This window comes from Cricetulus griseus, chromosome 6 (assembly GCF_003668045.3).
Source record: "Cricetulus griseus strain 17A/GY chromosome 6, alternate assembly CriGri-PICRH-1.0, whole genome shotgun sequence".
NCBI lineage: Eukaryota > Metazoa > Chordata > Mammalia > Rodentia > Cricetidae > Cricetulus > Cricetulus griseus.
This window is the reverse complement of record NC_048599.1, coordinates 119,657,145-119,676,544: the sequence shown is the minus strand read 5'-3', so window position 1 is coordinate 119,676,544 and position 19,400 is coordinate 119,657,145. Positions and strand designations below refer to the sequence as shown.

Below are 19,400 nucleotides of genomic sequence, written 5' to 3'. Positions count from 1 at the left end.
AGATTTAATGGATTCAAAGTCAAGCCCATGCACTTTTTATTAAAGATCCAAATTTAAATCTCTATGGTAACTACTGCAATAAATGTGCAGCATCTTAAGCTATGATTATACTGTCACCCTTAGTGATGTCTATCTTAAGTACTTGACTACCAATCATTCCACTGTTGTTCTAGTCAACCAGAAATGTAGTTTAAAAAAAGAAACTAATTATGAAATTCATTTAAATAAGCCTCAACAGTTTTAGCAATAACAGATTCTAGATATGAGGAATGACTCTGAGGTGTGAGATAATACTAAGCGCAGGCTTTGATGTAACTTCAAAATTGAGTGTTAAGTACAAATGAAACAGTAATTAAGGATTTTGGAAAAGCTGATTGTAGATTTTAACTCATTTTTAATTATCCTTGAAAATTATCAACTCCACACTATTTACCACCTCTAAAAATCTGACTAGATAGATTAAAGATTCTAAAAACACTTTCATTGTTTTTCAAACTAACCACAATTTGTACTACAAATATGCTAAAATGGACAGAAAATTTTATCATGAAGTTATCAACCCTTTTTATTGTCAAGAGTGTGTTGCTTGATATTTCTTTCTGTGATGTCTCACTCCCTCATAAAAGTTTTCCCTATATTACCATTTATTTAGACATTTATTTATTTAGACATTTTATACTGAAGATCATTCAATCATTTCTCTATACCTTCTATCAATTTTAATTGAGCAATTATGTGTTTTTGTCTCTAACTGGCCAAACCATTTTATAGTCTATTTCTGAAATGTCTATCTAAAGTGCAGAGGTTTTGAGAAATCATCAGGATTTTGGAAATTTTTAATAAAAAACTTTTTAAAAACTATATTTATATAGTCCATCTCACTACTCCTATGATGAAATGTATGATTTTAGTAATTAGCTCTGCCTATAGTGACTATCACTTGTGCACCTATATAACTGCAAAAGACCTCAAGAACTGAATATTTTGTCACCATTTGGGTACTAGAATGGAAACTCTACTCTCTTTAAGGTCATATAAAGTTAAAGATGTACTTGGTAAAGTTAGAAATTGTGTTGAAGAGCTGAGGCAAAGTATAGGCAAGGTGACAGATTTGAAAGGTACCTTTACAGAATTTATAATTAAAGAAGTATCTGAGCATGGATGGGTTCGCCAAGAGAGAAAATAGGGAAAGCAACAGAGCAGGGAACGTCCTTAAGTAGCACCTACATTTAGGGGTGGGAGAAGGAAGAGAAACTGAAGGCAAAGCTGTCATAGAAGAACTAATATAATGTCACAAAAACTTAGAAAATTATGGTGATTGTCAATAGTGTCAACTGCTGCAGAGAAGGAAGAAAGTAAGAATAATGAAAGCTCATAAAAAGCTTCATGAGCAGTTCTGAATGATGGATTCAGGATTCTGGAAAATAAGATAAGGTAATTGGATTTTGAAGATATGTAGTGGAAGAAAAACTTTTAAAACACTTTTACCAGCAAACAGGAAAGAAACTGTAGAATGACTTAAGGGGTAAATATCATCAAAGTAATTATTTCATATTTTCTATCCTTTTAGCATAGAGGAATAAAACAAAATACAGACTGATAGCAAATATTTCAATACAAAGTTATGTCTAAATAGAATAGACAATTGATGAAATAAATGCCTGCAATATGCGTTGACTATTACTGAGGAGATAAAGTAATGTGTGCAATACTTTTAGGTAGCAAGAATTCTGCATATTCATTATTTTACTGCAACCTTATCAGAATACTGTGGCTTTTTATAATTTTATTATATAGCTGGGTATTCTGAGCATCATAGAGAAAGCTACATGATTAGCAGTTGGTACTACTGACTAACAAATCCTCCTCTCCTGTGTCCAACAACTGTACTCTGATTCTTTGAAGTTCGCGGTATTGTTTGACTTTAGAGAAAAGAATCAAAAGCATTCTACTAACCATGACTTCCTCACAAAACATTTCACAGGAAGTAACTTTAAATGTCAAAGAACAGTGCTTTCAAGGAAAGAGAATGAGCAGAGGAAGTCATCCTTACTATGCTTTAAGAATCATGTTGAGTAGAAAAAAAATTCAACTTCCACTGAGTATCTGTTGTTTCATTTATCTCTACGCACAGCAAGAAATACACACAGACTCACACACATACACACAATTGATCCTGTAAACAGGACATTATGCATTATAAGGCAATGTATTGTCACTAACCTAAGCCCGTAGATTTATCGTAATTGTTTATCAGCTCATTTCTAGTCTTCAATGTTGTTGACACTGAATTTAATTTATTAATCAAAAAACTCTAAGTAGTATTGCATCATCCTCTCACACTGTGGTTTGTGGGCATTTTAATAAGCACATGGGATATATCAGTGTAGACATTTTATGTGTTTCATACTTGTCTTGCTTCATAAAAAATGTATCTGCAAGATAATTTTTGAAAGAAAACCATAATTTTCCATTGGTGGCATTAGAATTATTTATGTCCCCTGCCCACCTGAAAAAGGACTTATTTGAAATAAAGCACTGTAAAAAGGTTTCACATGCCTGATACAAGAAAGGTACACCTTCTCTGCTCAGCAGAATGCTTGGCACAAAGTCAATGGCCAATATAAATTTGCTGAACAGATGCTGGCCAAATCCTGAGAAAAATTCTGAAGAGAAGTAAGAGGTCACTCCCAGCCCTCAAATCCATCATCATGCTGGCTTGATGATTTTGCAAATTACATAGGAGAACCACTTTACAAGTTACATATGAGGATGACCTTACAACTTATAATGTACACAGTGTGTGGGGGGTTTCACATTACAGGATACACAGGAAGATCACATTACAAGGTACACAGGAGGACCATCTTACATGTCACACAGAGACCTCACTTCAACTAAAAAGAGACAACTAAAGTTAGTTACATTTATGGTAGAGAATCTCAGTAACTCTAGAGCAACTATTTTCTGAGTTATTGGGTTTTCTTCTTATTTGAGTTCTTTGTATATATTTCTGGAATATGTAGAAGAGCAAGAGGTGCCACATATTGCAGTTGGGTGTCATGAGGTCTACTAATATATAAAGGGGGCTATTTGGGCATGAATCCTAGAGCAGCCTCATGAAGCTCTCATGAGCTCTGTGACAAGAAAAGACAGATGTTCCAGATATCAGACAATCTTATAATCAGGGACAGGATTAAAACAACATAAAAGTGATATGTGTCTCACCTGAATATCATTTAAGAAATCACAAGCTCTTCTTCCCAGTATTTGGTCACTTCTACATACTCACAGTTGAGATTTATTAAGGATATTAATTGTAAAACAAGGGAATCACATAGTCTAATATTTTTGGTTTCAAATTTTTTTTATTCAATTTTTTTACTGCTCGTAAATATTTGCTTTATTATTATTATTAATTCAAGTTAGGGAACAGGCTTGTTTCACATGTAAGTCTCTTCTCCCTCTCCCTCCCTTCACCCCCATCCCTCCACCCTCACCCCCAACCTATCCCCCACCCCACTCACCACTCCCCAGGCAGGGTAGGGCCCTCAACAAGGGCTCTGCAAAGTCCACCAAATCTTCCTGTGCTGGCCCTAGGTCCTTCCCCATGTGTCCAGGGCCAGAGTGTATCCCTTCACATGGGATGGGCTCTCAAAGACCCTTCTTATACCAGGGAAAAATGCTAATCCACATCCAGAGGCTCCCTGGAGTGCAGAGGCCTCCTTATTGGCATCCATGTTCAGGGGGCTGGATCAGTCTTGTACTGGCCTCCCAGATAGCATTTGGGGTCGATGTGCTCTCCCTTGTACAGGCCAACTATTTCTGGGTTTCTCCAACCTGGTACAGACCCCTTCGATCTTCATTCCTCCCTCTCTTCAACTAGATTGCAGATTTCAGCTCAGTGTATTTCTGTGGATGTCTGTCTCTGCTTCCAACAGCCACTGGATGAGGGCTCTAGGATGGCATAAAGAGTAGTCATCAGTCTCATTTTAGGGGAAGGGCTTTTAGGTTTTCATCTCTTGCATTGCCTGGATTGTCAGATCGTGTCAGTCTTGTAGGTCTCTGTACATCTCCCTAGTTCCAGATCTCTTCTTGGACCTATAGTGGCTCCCTCTAATATGGTATCTCTCATCCTTCTCTCTCTCCTCTATTCTTCCCCCTACTCAATATCTCTGCTACTCCATTTCCTCTCCTCTTCTCCTCTTCTCTTGCTCTTATTGTGGCAGCACCCTCTCCCCTACCCTCATGCTCCCAATTAGCTCAGGAATTCATGCCACTTCCCATTCCTGGGGTCTATTTATCCCTTAGAGTCCTTCATGTTTCCTGGTTTCTTTGGTGAAGAGGATTATAGGCTGGTAAACCTTTGCTCTATGTTTAAAATTCATATATGAGTAAGTACATACCATGTTAGTCTTTTTGTGACTGGGTTACCTCACTCAGGATGGTTTCTTCTAGTTCCATCCATTTGCCTGCGAATTTCAAGATTCCATTGCTTTTTTCTGCTGAGTAGTACTCCATTTTATTTAAATTAAAAACAATCTTATTGTACATAGCAATCCCAGTTCCCTATCGCTCCTGTTCTCCCATGTTCCCCACCAAACCTCCATCCCACCCCCATCCAAACCCCTGGGAGAGTAAGGGCTTCCATGAGGGATCATTAAAACCAGTCACATCATTTGGGAGAGGATCATGATCCTCCCCCATGTATCTAGGCTGAGACAGTATCCCTCTACAGGGAATGTGCTCCTAAAGCCCATTTGTGCACTAGGGATAAATACTGCTTCCACAGCCAGAGGCCACATAGACTGCCCAGGCCTCCCAACTGGCACCCCAGGGGCCCTGGTTAGGTAGTATGCTGGTCCCCCCAGCTGTCAGACTGTGGTCCTTGAGCTCCCACTTGCTCAGGTCAGCTGTTTCTGTGGGTTTTCCCAGCCTGCTCTTGACCCCTTTGCCCATCACTCCTCCCTCTCTGCAACTGGAATCCAGGAGTTTGGCTCAGTGCTTGACTGTGAATCTCTGCTTCTGCTTCCATCAGCTACTGCGTGATTGCTCTATGATGGCATGTGAGGAAATCATCAATCTCATTATAGGGAAAGGGCATTTAGCAATATGTTTAAGGTAAAATAAATTAAGTCTGGGATGCTATGTATCCTATTTTAACACTTATTAAAGATAAGCTTTTCATACATATGAAAGAGATTTATTTGTTTATTCGAAACAAATAAGTAATCCTTATATGATTTTTTGGGACAGTGGTTCTTGACCTGTGGGTCTCCACCACTTGTAGGTTGAATGACTCTTTCACAGGGGCCACCTAAGACCATTGAAAAGCAGAGATATTTACATTACAATTCATGACTGTAGAAAACTTATAATTATGAAGTCGCAATGAAAATAATTTTATGGTGGGGAATCCCCACAACATCAGGAATATATTAAATGGTCACATAGTTTGGAAGGTTGGTAACTACTGTTTTAGGACTTCAAATATATTCAATGTTTTTCAGAATTGAGCAATGTTTTGATTTTGTAATTGTTAATGGTTAGAATACTCATTTTGTATTAAGTAAATACACAATACAAAAATTGCAGAATTATATGTATGGCCATTTTAGTAAGTATTGAAAATTTTGCCTTAATTACATGCCAAAATTTATTTAGCATTTTTTAATGAGACCCAAGTCAGCAACTCAGCCAACCATTTAAACTTAAACATCCTAATATAATACAATCCAAAGCTATACTTATTTGATATTTATATTACAAGCAATGGTGATCAGGAAAATATTATCCCTTATTTCCATAACTAAAGCATTCAGTTTTTCAAAACAAAAGCTTTTCACATACATGAAAAACAGATGCTAGCCATTGCATCCAGTAGCTTCAAATCTTGGTGTTGCATATTGTGACAGCCAGCATGTTCAATGCAAAGTGTGACTATGTATTACAGAACCAAGGCTAGAGTAAAGTCTTGCATTGCAGTACAAGGGAATGGTCCATACTGTCAGTTATTTCTAGGATACAGTAAACATCTGATTTTGAATTAAACTTTCAGTCTGTGTGCATTCAGAAGACTTTTAACTCTTGCCAAATTTTTGTGGCCCAACATTCAATTCTGTTTCCTCTATATGAAATCATAACCCCAGTTTAAGAAGAGCGGTGGGACATATGGCATGTAAAACCTGGATTCGAATTACCCATCTTAATGCCTCAGCTTGGCTGTGCTCATATTACAAGGATACATGTATATATTTGGTGTTATTTGGTGTTTTTTACTAGTTTTATAAAATTTGAGACCTATCTAAAGCAAGAAAACACTTCACAAGAGGGAAAATGTATATTTTCATAATGAGTTTGACAGGACCACCTTCATTACACTTTCTTTCTCTCTCTCTCTCTCTCTCTCTCTCTCTCTCTCTCTCTCTCTCTCTCTCTGTGTGTGTGTGTGTGTGTGTGTGTGTATGTGTGTGTTTATTCATGTGGTTGGATGTGTATGCATTTGTATAGATTCCATGTGGAGACCATATGTCTATCTCACATGTCCTTCCTCAGAAGTCATCTACTTTTTGTTTTTTCCTTAATTTTGGGATTATAATTACATCTTTCCCATTCCCCTTTCTCTTTCTAAGCCCCTATATTCCTTCTCACTCTATTTCAATTTTCTGATATGCATGTTTTCAGTATTGATCATTTGTTATCTGCTAATCAATGTTATGAACATCTCAGGGGGAGGTGTTTCTCCCATTCAGCATTCCTAAGCTTCCTATAGTACTTTGTCTGGGGTTGAGGTCTTCTTGTCTTTCCCCAACTCACATTATCATGTCTCTTATTGACCTAGTTCATCCTATATTTTGGCAGTCAGGTTTAGTAAGATTGTATGAGTGCAGCTTCTGTCATTACTAGTAAAGATTCTCACATTAATCTCTCTGATATTCTGGTTCCCCTCGTTTCGAAAACTTTCCCAGCCTGGGCTGCAGAGTCTGTTTTGCATATGTATGTACTGGGACTGGGCTCCACAACTCTGCAGCTTGATTCATTGTGGTTATATTTAATGATCTTTGTTCCAAAAAGAAGTTTGCTTAATGAGGGTTAAGGACTACACTTACCATGGAGCATAAAGATAAATATTTATTATGTAATTAGGAATTAGGCTGTGTTAATAAAATAGTGGTTGTATGTTTTCCTCCAAGTTGTAAAACTTCACTAGCCTCAAGTCTTTGTCTAGGTTTCCAGTACCTGACATTATTTCCCTCTTGTTGAGTGAGCCTTACGTACAAAGAGAAAATATTTGGCTACAGCTCCATGCTTAGTGTTTTAGTGCTTTGTTGGTCTCAAATGTGAGTTCATTTCCTGATAACTGCAGAAACCAGGAAAATAAGAAGGGACCTTTGCCTTGCTTGAGGATTAATAGAAGATGGAATATCAGGGTACAGTGATCGGAAGGAAGAAATGAGAAAATAATGCGAGCTCTACTTAAAGAGATATAAATGCAGGAGAAAGGAGGGTCAAATAACAATAAGGATGACTGAAAAAAAAGTCATAAAGATTATACTATTAAGGTGCTTCCCAAACCCCACAATACACATAACTCCCTATAAATATAAATATGCATTTATAATTTCAATGAAAATTTACATCTAGGCTAACAATGCTCACACAAGAGCCAAAACCATCTAAGAAAACTAGACCACAGACTGTAACTGTTGCCTTTTGTTGCCCCAAAAGAAGGAAGTTAAGTCCCTATTTCTGAAGATACCATGTACTTCAGACACAGGGACCACAGCTCCTTGACCAAGAACTGCCCTAATGCTTCCTGCCAAAGGACTAGATTACATGGTACCAGAAGGTGCCATGCAAGCTTCTAAAGGAGGGAAGATGCTAACACTCATTCCCAGCTATGTCATCTATGAGTCTGACTTTGTGTTTTGAGATAAGGTCAGTGACTGGCATGGAACTTGTGAAGTAAGTAGGTTGGCTGGCTTGGGAGGCTCTGACATCTACTACAGGGGATCATGAGTTTGGGCAGCTAGGCCTATACAACAAGAATTTGTCTCAAAAAGAAAAAAAAAACAACAGAAAGAAGTTACTACAGCTCTAGTGACTAACAAATCACATTAATCAACTGTTGCAAAGTAAAAATGTAACACAGCTGAACAAACAAGCAAAGATGGCACCCAGCAGTCAAAGTAATTATCAGGCTCCATGCCTAGTAGTAGTTGCCTATCAAACAACAAATCTCTCTCTCTCTCTCTCTCTCTCTCTCTCTCTCTCTCTCTCTCTCTCTCTCCCTCCCTCCCTCCCTCCCTCCCCCCCTCTGTGTTTTGTTTTACTTAGATTTGATTGGATCCTTCCTTCCCTCCTTCCTTTCTGTCTGCCTGTCTTTCTTTTCTTCCTCCTCATTGAGATTGCATTGAGTTTTGCTTTTGTTTTTGTTTAGTACTATTTTTGAGAGGAAGAGGGAAGAGTGGAAGAGTGCATATGAATTCAGATGTGTAAGGAAACTGGATGCATTTGGGAAGCTTTGGCGAGGAGGAAAAATATCATCAAAATATTGTATGAGAAAAAATTCAATAAAACAGAAAAGCTACCAAGTTTTATGCTAAAATGAAACAAAATTCCACTGAAGATCATATGACTATCAAATAAGAATAGTAGCTTCATGAATCTTGTTTTTACCAGTGGAGGCTTTTGCACAATTTGTTATAATTATAAGAATCAAAGAGTTTTCCATCCATCTACTGGTTCTCTCTCTCTCTCTCTCTCTCTCTCTCTCTCTCTCTCTCTCTTGGTCTCTCTCTCTCTCTCTGTGTACATACTCTCTCTCTCTCTCTCTCTGTGTGTGTGTGTGTGTGTAATATACAAAATCGTGAGTGAATTAAGTATTATAACATCTACTATCAGTATCAGCAGTTATATCTGTGTAAGGACAATAAAAGCAACAACTATACTCATTCCATTGTATGATAGATATGATTTTGCTGGTATGATGCAATTCTCCATATTTATCTGCATTCCTTTTAATATATTAATCAATTGGTATATACTGTGAACCTAAATTAAATTTATAATTTATTTTTCTTATACCACAGACTACTAGTTTATCTTTTTAAGTTTAGTTTTTTTTTCACTAGCTAAATTGCATTAGGGTTATAAAGTAAAACAACATGATGCTTCTATGTGGACTATGTGATATATATATATATATATAATATATATATATATATATATATATCCATAGTCACATCCCATACAAGTATGCATAAATAAAACATCCAAAATCAAATATAAATATAAATATTTAACTATATAAGAATATAAGAATAAAGAACTGAGTGGCATGATATAGAGATAGGTAGTGTTATATTTTAGTGAAAACAGACCAATACAGAACAGCATAAACAAGACTGTTTATAGGAACAAGCATGTGAGCTAGGCCTAATAGAGGACATAATGGTTCAAGAAACACTTGCATTAATTCATAATTTAATTCCCCAAATTGTGTCAGGCTATTATACACCTCTCTGTTTCATTATCATCACCCTAGGACATTAGCATCTTGCCCCTAGATTATTGCAAGGACTCCTTAATGTATCTCTCCAGTCTACTGTGTTCAAATTCATTTTCCCTAAAAAGTCTAAGTATATTTACATGCCCTAGTTTGCCTTAATCATCACAACAGCCCTCTTGGGTACATCTTCCCCATCTTTTTTATTACCTACAACCTAAAGCCTAGAAAGAAAACAAGTGAGGTCACTCAGTTGGTAAGGGTTCTGAGCAGGAATCCAATCTCCTCATCTAAAGACTCTCTCATAATAACTGATCTGCATGTCCTCCATTGTATACCATTTATTTTTTTTATTATTGAGGATGTCATAGACTATGGTTCAGTGCATAGATGGAGGCAGGCAGGGAAGAAGGTGGAATTCAGAATAAAGCAGTTAGCTGCCTGTATCAGCCTGGTACAACTTTAAATTGGAACAATTTCTCTTGAAGTAAATTTACAGATGTGGGATTATGACAGTTATCTTTATTATTTATTTATTTACTTTAGACAAGGTCTTATACTTTTGCATAGACTAGCCTGGGAATAAGTATGTAGCCCAGGCTAGGCTTGAACTTTCCGGGGTCTCCATAGCCTTCTGGAGCTATGATATTATAATCACAAGCCACCACAAACAGCTGTTTCTGAATTGTATGATCCTTAATTAGAATGTCACTGCTGTAGGTGCCAAAACACATGAAAAGGATAAAGTGAGTTAGTTAATTTTCTCTTGGCAGTGGGGAGAAAATCAAGTAGACAATTGAATGAGCAATGGACATTTTACATTTTGATTAACTACTCTGAATCTTCAAAGGAAGTTTATAAAAAAAAATCTGGAAATAAACACAGTTACTACCTTTAATTTTCTGTGAGTCAAAGACTGTATTTTATAACCAGTCAAATTTGGTTGACAGAGATAAAATACATAAATATTAATCTGTTGAAAGCTTCAAAACAACAATCATATTTTCTTGATGATACAATGAAATCTGGGCATTACCCATTCATGTGGAAGACACAAATGTTTTATTCAGCTTATCCTATTTGTTCAACTCTTGTAAAAATAACTTCAGAATGTTATATTCTATTTGAAAAATAATTGACTATGCTTTTAAACTCATCACTGTGTACCTAAACTGTTCAGACACTGATATTCTAATTTTTAAAGAAATATAAAATTCAAGATTTTAATGCATTTTCTTTCAAAAGACAAGAATCACCAACATCAACAACAAAATTAAATGCTAGACAAGCCATCATTTCACTTGTTCCTAAATTAAGCAACAGACTCTTCAAGTAGTTTCTGTGATCACAATTTTGTTCTAGTGGAGAAGTTAAGGGCATGGGAACTTCCAAAGTTGTAGAAATATACAAAGATAGTGGAAGTGATGATAGATTATTTCTGTTTATGTTATGATTGCAGATCAATTGATAGTGATTGCCTACTGTGTATGTTCTTGGTTCAAGCTCTAGCATTGTCTAAACCAGGCGTGGCACGGCAGGCCTCTAAAACTAGCATTTGGGAGGAAGATACAGGATAATCCAAATTTAAAAGTCTTGCTCAGTTATACAGAAAGGTTTAGAGAAAGTTGGACTGCAAAGGAACTTGTCAATAAATGAAAATTCTGTTTGTTTTCTAGTGCATGCTTTGGTGTTGACTCATGTTCCTTTGCCATAATCCCCAGAGTCCTGTGATTGCAAGAGGGAGGTGCCCACACCTGGTGTGCATGGCCGTTTTTGAGGTCTTATTATTCCTGTCTTTCTTCACAATTTTATAGCCTTTCTTTCAAAATATTTACTAAAAACCTTGCACAGTAATCACTAGGGTATATACACTCTATACAGCTTGTAAGATTTATCCACATGCTTTTATTTTTACTTTCTTGTTATTTAATTATTCTTTGTGTCTTTCCCATCATGCCTCTCTTTCACACCTACCTCCATCCCTCCAAGAATAAAGCAAAATATAATTTAGGAGAAAAAAAGGGGGAGGAGTAAAAGAAAATCTTGTCATAGAATCTGCAGTGTGGCACAGTGAGTCACACAGTAAACACTTTTGTCCATATATTTTATAGGCAGGTATTCATTGCAAGGAATTATTGATCTGATTCAAGGCCCCTGGTCTCTGCTGGGCTCTATTGGGACTCTTTCTGGACGTCCTGTTGTGGAGATCCTGTATCACAGGCCTGACCCTCACTTTTCCCTTCTCCCACACCCATGCTCCAGTAGATCACAGATGGGGTGGATGTTGGGGTAGACCAACATACAACCCTGGTTCTGGGCTAGTTACCTACATACTAATGTAATAGATAGATGATTGTAAAATGATTTAGTTGGTTTGTCTGATCAGATTCATCTAGTTCCCAAGCATGAGCTGAGACAGCATGAGAGTTAAATGGCTGATTTTCAGGTTATGCAGGTCAGAAGAGTTTTTATTACCCATGGGTCAGATGAGAGAGGTGTGGAGGGCTCAGAGTTACCTTTTGGTTTCAACAGTTTTTTTCAAATGTCAAGTTCACATATTTGGGGTTCTATGTCCTGAGCCCTATTACTGTCATAGAACCTATAAGACCACAAGCTGAGAGAGTTCCAGGAATTGACAGAATGGATGTAGATACCCGTGGACTTTGCAGATAACCCCAGTGTTAATGCACCTTTTCAATACAAAAGTAAAGAGAGAGAGGTCTGAGGACAGGTACCAATCACTGCTTGAGGAAGGCCTCACTGTACAATCTGAATTGCTCTGGTGTATACTTACTATGTATTTATAATACTTTATTTTGTCTCCAACCTTGTTTTTATGTTTTGAAAGATAGCAGTTTGCAGGGCTAATGCTTGTCATTTAGGATAAATTCTAGGGTTTTCTGGTGGTTTTCAATTATTAAAAATCCCTCTGTTCTTGTAAAGGCCTTGTTATGTACACAATAATAGCTGACATGTGTGTCTCTTGCTCATGGGCCCATGCTGACAGAAGACATTTGCATGTATATTTGCTCTCTCTCCTTCCAGATCAGATAAAAGAATGGAGTGGAGAAATGATAGATCATGTATAATATGTTAGTTTTTGATTGTCTGTGATTGGCTCTGTACAGATCTTCCTGCTCTTAGTAGTGGTCATCTTCAGTGATCATTTTCACCATTTTCTAAAACCTGCTTTGCTTTGGACAATCTCTCTGACTCCAAGAGTTGTGCGCAGAAGATGGTCTTAGTCTCTGTCACAGCAGACAACCACCATCTGTCTTTCTTACTTGTGCAAATACTTGCTGGTGAACTATATTGCTAGTCTATAGCTCACTTTTTCTTGTGCCATATTCTGAACATAAGGCCCAGAAAGGAGTTGAAGCTACCAGCACTTTCAGTTACTTCATGTTTTGACTTGACAATTCTGCTAAACCATCAAACCAAGCCCAATCTAAGATTCTTTAGATTAGATACAATTTTTATTACACTAGAAATGAGCTTTCATTGCATGCTTGATGATTTTCCAAGAATATTTTAAGCACATTTGTCTCTGTTCAAATAGCTGTACTTGGAATAGCTAGCCTATTTGCTATTCATAGGATTCTATCTTCTAGGGAAATGCTAGTTTCTACTTTTTACACTGAAGACCCTTTCTTTTTTAATCTATTCACCAGAAAAAAAGAAAAACCCTTCTTACCATTAATATGGAACTCCCTATAATAAGAGTATATAATATCCTTATAATAATGAAAACACCTTAAATTCCATGTGGTACTTTTCTAAATTCCTGTAACTTTTAAGAAAAACCTGGTTATAGTGTCAATGCTGAGTATTTTGGTAAATCATATTTCTTTAGGGAATGAGAGATTACTGTGAGAGTCCACATAATATTACAGTACCACGTGTGATGTTGCTATAGTATCTGTCATCCAACAGCCTTGTTCACCATGAACTGTGAATTTTTTTTATTTTTCTTTGTGCTATATGGAACCCTCTGAATAACTTCCTCAGTTTCCAAGAACCATGAAACAACTCACATTTGACAAAGTCTTAATCTGTATTTTAAAATTACTTCACAATATGTAACTTAATAAATATCCCAAATGTGCTTATCTCCTCATTTTTCCAGCAGTGTTTTTTTCTTCATATTAACCTTGATAGTTAAATTTTAAATTGTTCATTTGCAAAATACTAATTATCTTGGTGCTTTGTGATGTACATAATTCTGTATTTGGCTCTGAGGGCTACAAAAAATACCAGCATCTTTGCTTTTCTATAGTCTACATCCTGGGCAAGAAAAGAAGCAATGTAGGGATACCTTTCTTGAAAATCTTTTGAAGATTTTCTTTTTAAGCTATGTGTCTGTGTGAGTGTCTGTGTGGAGATTTTGTGCACACACCATGAAGGCATGTTATCCATGATATCCAAAACCATATCCAATATGGTTTTGGGGACTTTACTTCATGGGTGAAAAGGCACTTGGATCTCTTCAAGAGTTGTACAAGCATTGATAAAGTATCTCTCAAGCCAGTAGAAATGGCTCCTGTGAGACAATACTTTAACTGGGATAAGAATGAGAAAGAGGTATCTCATCTAATGGAAAAGAGTCATGACAGAATTACAAAAGTATGGAGTAAGTATGCAAGGGGGCTTTGATGTGTAATATGATTCTAGAAAATAGCAGATTATTTATAGAAGGAAAGAATTATGTATCAAACTAGAGAAACTGTGAAATAATTTTTTGTATTTTCAGTTCAATGACAAACCTTTGACAGATTTAAGCAATGATGCAAAGTCAAATAACTAAAATTTTAACAACATTTCTGATTTCTTAGAAAAGTATAAATTTTTAGAGACCAATCATTGATGAAGAAAGTGAATAACAAGTGAATCAAACTTTATCAGGGATGGTGACCTTGAGAACAGAAATGTGTTGTCATAATTTGAATCACATTCTACCAACATCATATTTTGAATGGCAGATTTCCCATATGAATGTACCTGGAGAATGAATCTCTAAGCAGTTGAAAATTATTTCAAAAGGTGGAGCCTTGATCAAAAGAACTGGGGAGATTGTGAGAAGAGGAAATGACAATATAGCTTTCTCTGTATGAGTCTACAGACAGCAATTAGGTGATCATTTATGATCCAGGAAGAATGTTTTCACCAAAAAATGATCATTCTAGTAGCATGATGATAGGTGTCCCAACTTCTTAGACACTAAAACTGCATTTTTGTTCTTGAAGTCATTATCAAGTCAGGCAGGATCTGGTATTTTGTAGTAGCATCCTAAGCAAATGAATATTCTATAAATTATTTTACAGACAATAACATCAAGGTTGATTAATGGAATAAATATGTTTTTCTAAAAAGACAAAGAGAAATCAGATATGAAAATCAATTGATTTTACTTTGTTTCTTGTTTAATTTGACAAGCCATATGGGAGATTGGTGGAACTATTTCCTAACAGTTTGTAAATTCCTGGGACAATAAGATCACAGTGGTAGGGAAGGGTTGACTCAAAAAATCAACTATGGAGTACCATATTTGGTTATCTCAGAGGGAAATAAAAAATGTGTTCAGTAATATTTTGCTATATCCATGTCCCATTGGGAAAGTCTATGTTGAGATATAAGAGTTGAAGTTGTCAGCATTTAGATCACATCTGTGAGACCAACGTTGAGGCTTTGAAGAGAAATGGAGATCAACATTTAAATGGTAGTTTAAGAGAAGGGAAAACTGTGAGGTAGCACATAGGAAAGGTGATTCCAAAAATGGAGTCTACTATATAACTCATCTAAACAAACATTTGTGGTTTCTACCATTCATATTTCAAGGAAGATACATAAATGAGCATTATTTCCCAATGAGTAGAAATTGCAAAAAGATGTGACATGTCTATAAAATTTAGTTTTTGCTATTTTACATATGTGTAAATGATATATGCTGGATATGAATATAAATCAATTTATGATTTCTTCATGTTTTATAGATTGTTCATTGGCTTTGGATGTTTAAGATGTGCACTCTGAAGTCAGAGTGTGTAATTTGTAGGGTGAAGTCATGGTATCAAGAGAACAACAAGGGGGTGATGAAATCAGATATATTTATACTATACAAGGGATGTGCCTAGACCTATCTGTAAACCTTGATTTACCATTGTGGGGAGAAAGATCAACTACCTTCATTTAAATGAAGGAAGAATGGAAAGGTTTATGCAATTGCAAGGAGAGTTGTAGGTTTTATGCTCCAAGGGTGGAGGAGTCTTGTGGTTCTGAAATACTTTAGGAAAATCTGCTCCTTTTTTTGAGAGGGATAAAGAAGCCCACTATTCTGCTTTTCTCATCTCTTCCACTAGTATGATCCTGTTCACACAGGCAGTCTTCCATACATATGGGGATGGGGATCAATTAGTTCCCAGTCCTGTCACAGTGAACCAATGACAGTGACTGTGCAAGTCCATTATACAAAAGTAAAAAAACTTACATCTGATCTTGTCATACGTTTCTCTGTACTTCCAAACCTCTGAGGATTGTATATTTTAATACAATTCAAATGTAATAGTTATTATTTTGTATTTCTTATGTTATTATTTTTGTTTATGTGTTCATTTATGATACATTTATTTGTGGATGGCAAAAGACAACTTACTTTTATCAGTTCTCTTTTCTACCACTCAGCTTCTGGGGGTTGAATTCAGGTTGTTAGGATACAGAGAGAGTGCTTTTTCTCCATGAGCTATCTTACAAGTCCTATTGGTTATTTTGACAAGAGAAAAGCCTGTGTATATTTAATAAAAACAGCATTTCTCAGTATTTTCAATCCATTATTGGTTGAAGACACAAATGCAGAACTTATTGACATGGGGGCCACCATACACACCAATATCAAGGCCCAAGATACCAGTAAAGACTTTGACTATACAATGAAATTTTATTGAAATAAATACTTGTGACAACATTCCATAATACCTGCCTTCAACTGCAAAGTAGATCTGAGAATATCAAGAAATCCAAGGTGCATTTTCCAAGATTTCCTGGTTTCAAAGAATACTTCCTTAAAAATATTTTTCTTGAATAAATAAGTGTTTCAATACAATATTGTTAGTTCTATATTGAAATAATATTTACAGTGTAAAAGTAAACCAATATTCAGTCTTTCCAAAGAATGTCCTAGAAAGAAAAAAAAAAAACAATTTTGAAGGATATGTACATGGTTAGCAGAAGTAAAAGAATCCCAGAATGTTAGTAAGAATAATGACATCCAACTGTGTAAGATTAATTTAAAAAAAATTGGAGGCTAGGACTAGATAAGAATTTACAATCCCAGATGAAAAGAACATATTGAGAGTTTTCTTCAAACAAAATTTAGATTTTTGACATTGCATGTTTGCATCAATGCACAATGAGAGATTCTGGATACTAAATGATCTAGTAAACAAAAATTGGATAACCACTGGACACTATAACTTGGATTACCTAATAAAAGGACATAAAAAAGAGTTACATCTTAGCTCTAAGATCCCAGGGTACAAATATTTAAAGAGACTATATTCATTTATAAAAAGAGAATAGCCTACCTCAAAATTCTGTGTCCTATAATACTTTGTTGAAATGTGTAACATCTGTCAGGTATGGCCTAAACTTTGGTCATGCTATGAATTCTCATTGTGTAATTCCAATTAGCTCTTACACAGGATTGTTCTTCTCCCTAGATCTGGCAATGTGGAGGCTCTTTAGAGATTGTGACTTGCTCTCACGTCGGTCATGTTTTTCGAAAGGCAACTCCATATACATTCCCTGGTGGCACTGGCCATGTCATTAATAAGAACAACAGAAGACTGGCAGAAGTTTGGATGGATGAATTTAAAGATTTCTTCTATATCATATCTCCAGGTATGCAATGCTGAAACTTCCCTTCCTCTAAAAGAAAAGTAAAAATTTAAACATGCTGAGTACCTGATTCATTTTTCTTATTAACCCAAAAGCTAAAATTAAAAAAAAATTTGTATGAGAAAGTATTTTGATAAAGTAATTTTGACCAAAAATGAGGAGAAAATCTTAAAGATGTTTTAAAAATCTCTCCCATTTATTTTTTATTCTCTATCCAAGTGAAGAATGATGTTCTTACAGATATTCAAATTTACTTTAGTACATACCAGGAAAAATTTTAACTTGTATTTAAACAGGATGATTTAGTAAATGGTCAATAAATTTAAGTAAAGAAGCAATAAAACAGTACTAATGAGAAAATGCTTCCTTCTTTAGTTGCATGGACTTAGTTGTATATATCTAAAAGTAAATGGAGACTGCAGCTGGGTGGTGGGAATGGGTAATATCTTTCTAAAATTTCTCAGCATTCAAATATCACTTATGTGAAAGAATATTTTTGTAATAAGGAATTGTGTAATAATTCAATTCCAGGAATGGTAGGATATTGTGTGTTTTTTAACGATTTCATTTTAATTTTTTATTGTTTTTCTAGCAGTTATATTACTTATTTCTAAAAATACTGAATATTGATGCACTAAAATGAGAATGAAATAACAGAAAATTGAAGCATAAGGACCAGCAATACAAGGCTAAGCTGACTTATAATTAATTAATTAATGATGCAAGTTAAACATAATGATTTTCTTTAAGATGTCAAAATATAGACCTGAATATCAAAATAAAATTAGAAGTATTTTTACTATATTAACAAAACAATTTGAGTGTTCTTTCTTGGATTTTTCTACATGGCTTCCGGGTACTCAGCCACCTTTTGTAACCCTTAAGAACAAAGGAATTTACACATTCAAACTCTTTTCTGCAATATAATCTTTTATACAGATTAAAAGAGCTTGCATTCTAAATGGAATGCACTGATTTATGAAGCTGTATATAATACCAGTAACTGATTTTATAATAAACAAGTATGAAAAACAGAAAAGTCAGTATGTCCCTTCTTGTGATCTAGAATTAAGGATCAGAAAGAAAAATGGAGGCATTGTATATGTGAATCTGTGATTAGAAGGACCTTTTCACACTTTTTCATGCACTTTCTGTGTCAAGTCAAAATGCTATTTCAAGGAACACTATTTTGTAACTAGAAGTATTTCCTTTTATAGTATAAATTCTGCCCAGATGTTCACCAAGTTCAACAGAACATGTAAAATCTGCAAGAAAGCAGTGACATTTATATAACCTTTCCATATTATTTTGTTGAATGGAAATCATTACTTCTAGAGACATTTAAGTTACAATATAAATAAAGAGCTAATGAAAGAAAGAAATGTATTTTGGGGAATTACATGAAGGTTGTATTAACAACGTGAGTGATTAGGGATCACTGAAACACATACCATGATTAATCCTCAGTGGAAATAATGGTGGAAAGCAATGCTAGGGTAGGCTAAGAGACCTTTCCTTTCCAGTCTCTGAAGGTTTCCTGAAATGAACTGACAAGAAGAAAAGGCATACAAATTCATTAATGTTCAAAGGGTTGAAAGTCACAGAGGATAATCACTGGATCATAAGCCTTCAGTAAGCTCATATGATTTGAAAACCTCCATACCCTTTTCCATAGAAAACTGGGGGATTGGAGACTGAGGGCAGTGTGTGACTTTTCAAGAAGTTAAAATGAACTGGAACAACAAAGAACATATGTAAAAGTCTGTTTGTCACAAGCACAAGCACTAGAAGCTTGTTACTGTTGTTATCATGGATGCTGCTCTTGTAGTATGAGTTTAGTTAATGAAAGGTTAGGCAAGGAACCAGAGACAGTCCTTATATTTTTGGCATGTGGTAAACTTTGAACTCCTATAGATAAACTTTGGACATAGGTTATCTGTGTCCCACTGCAGGAAAAGATGGTTGGGATACAACTTCCATGTTCATTTTAAGGCATTCTAAT

At 35.5% G+C, this 19,400-nt stretch overlaps 1 protein-coding gene across 3 annotated transcripts in view; it reads left to right on the top strand.

The window, feature by feature from the left end:
• Galnt13 (polypeptide N-acetylgalactosaminyltransferase 13) overlaps positions 1–19,400 on the top strand; it is a 635,093-nt gene that overhangs the window by 417,720 nt on the left and 197,973 nt on the right. For all 3 annotated transcript variants that reach the window (XM_027420412.2, XM_035446586.1, XM_027420413.2), the window contains one exon: positions 17,221–17,401. In XM_027420412.2, coding sequence (XP_027276213.1) covers positions 17,221–17,401 — 181 coding nt within the window. The remainder of the gene's footprint in view (positions 1–17,220; positions 17,402–19,400) is intronic.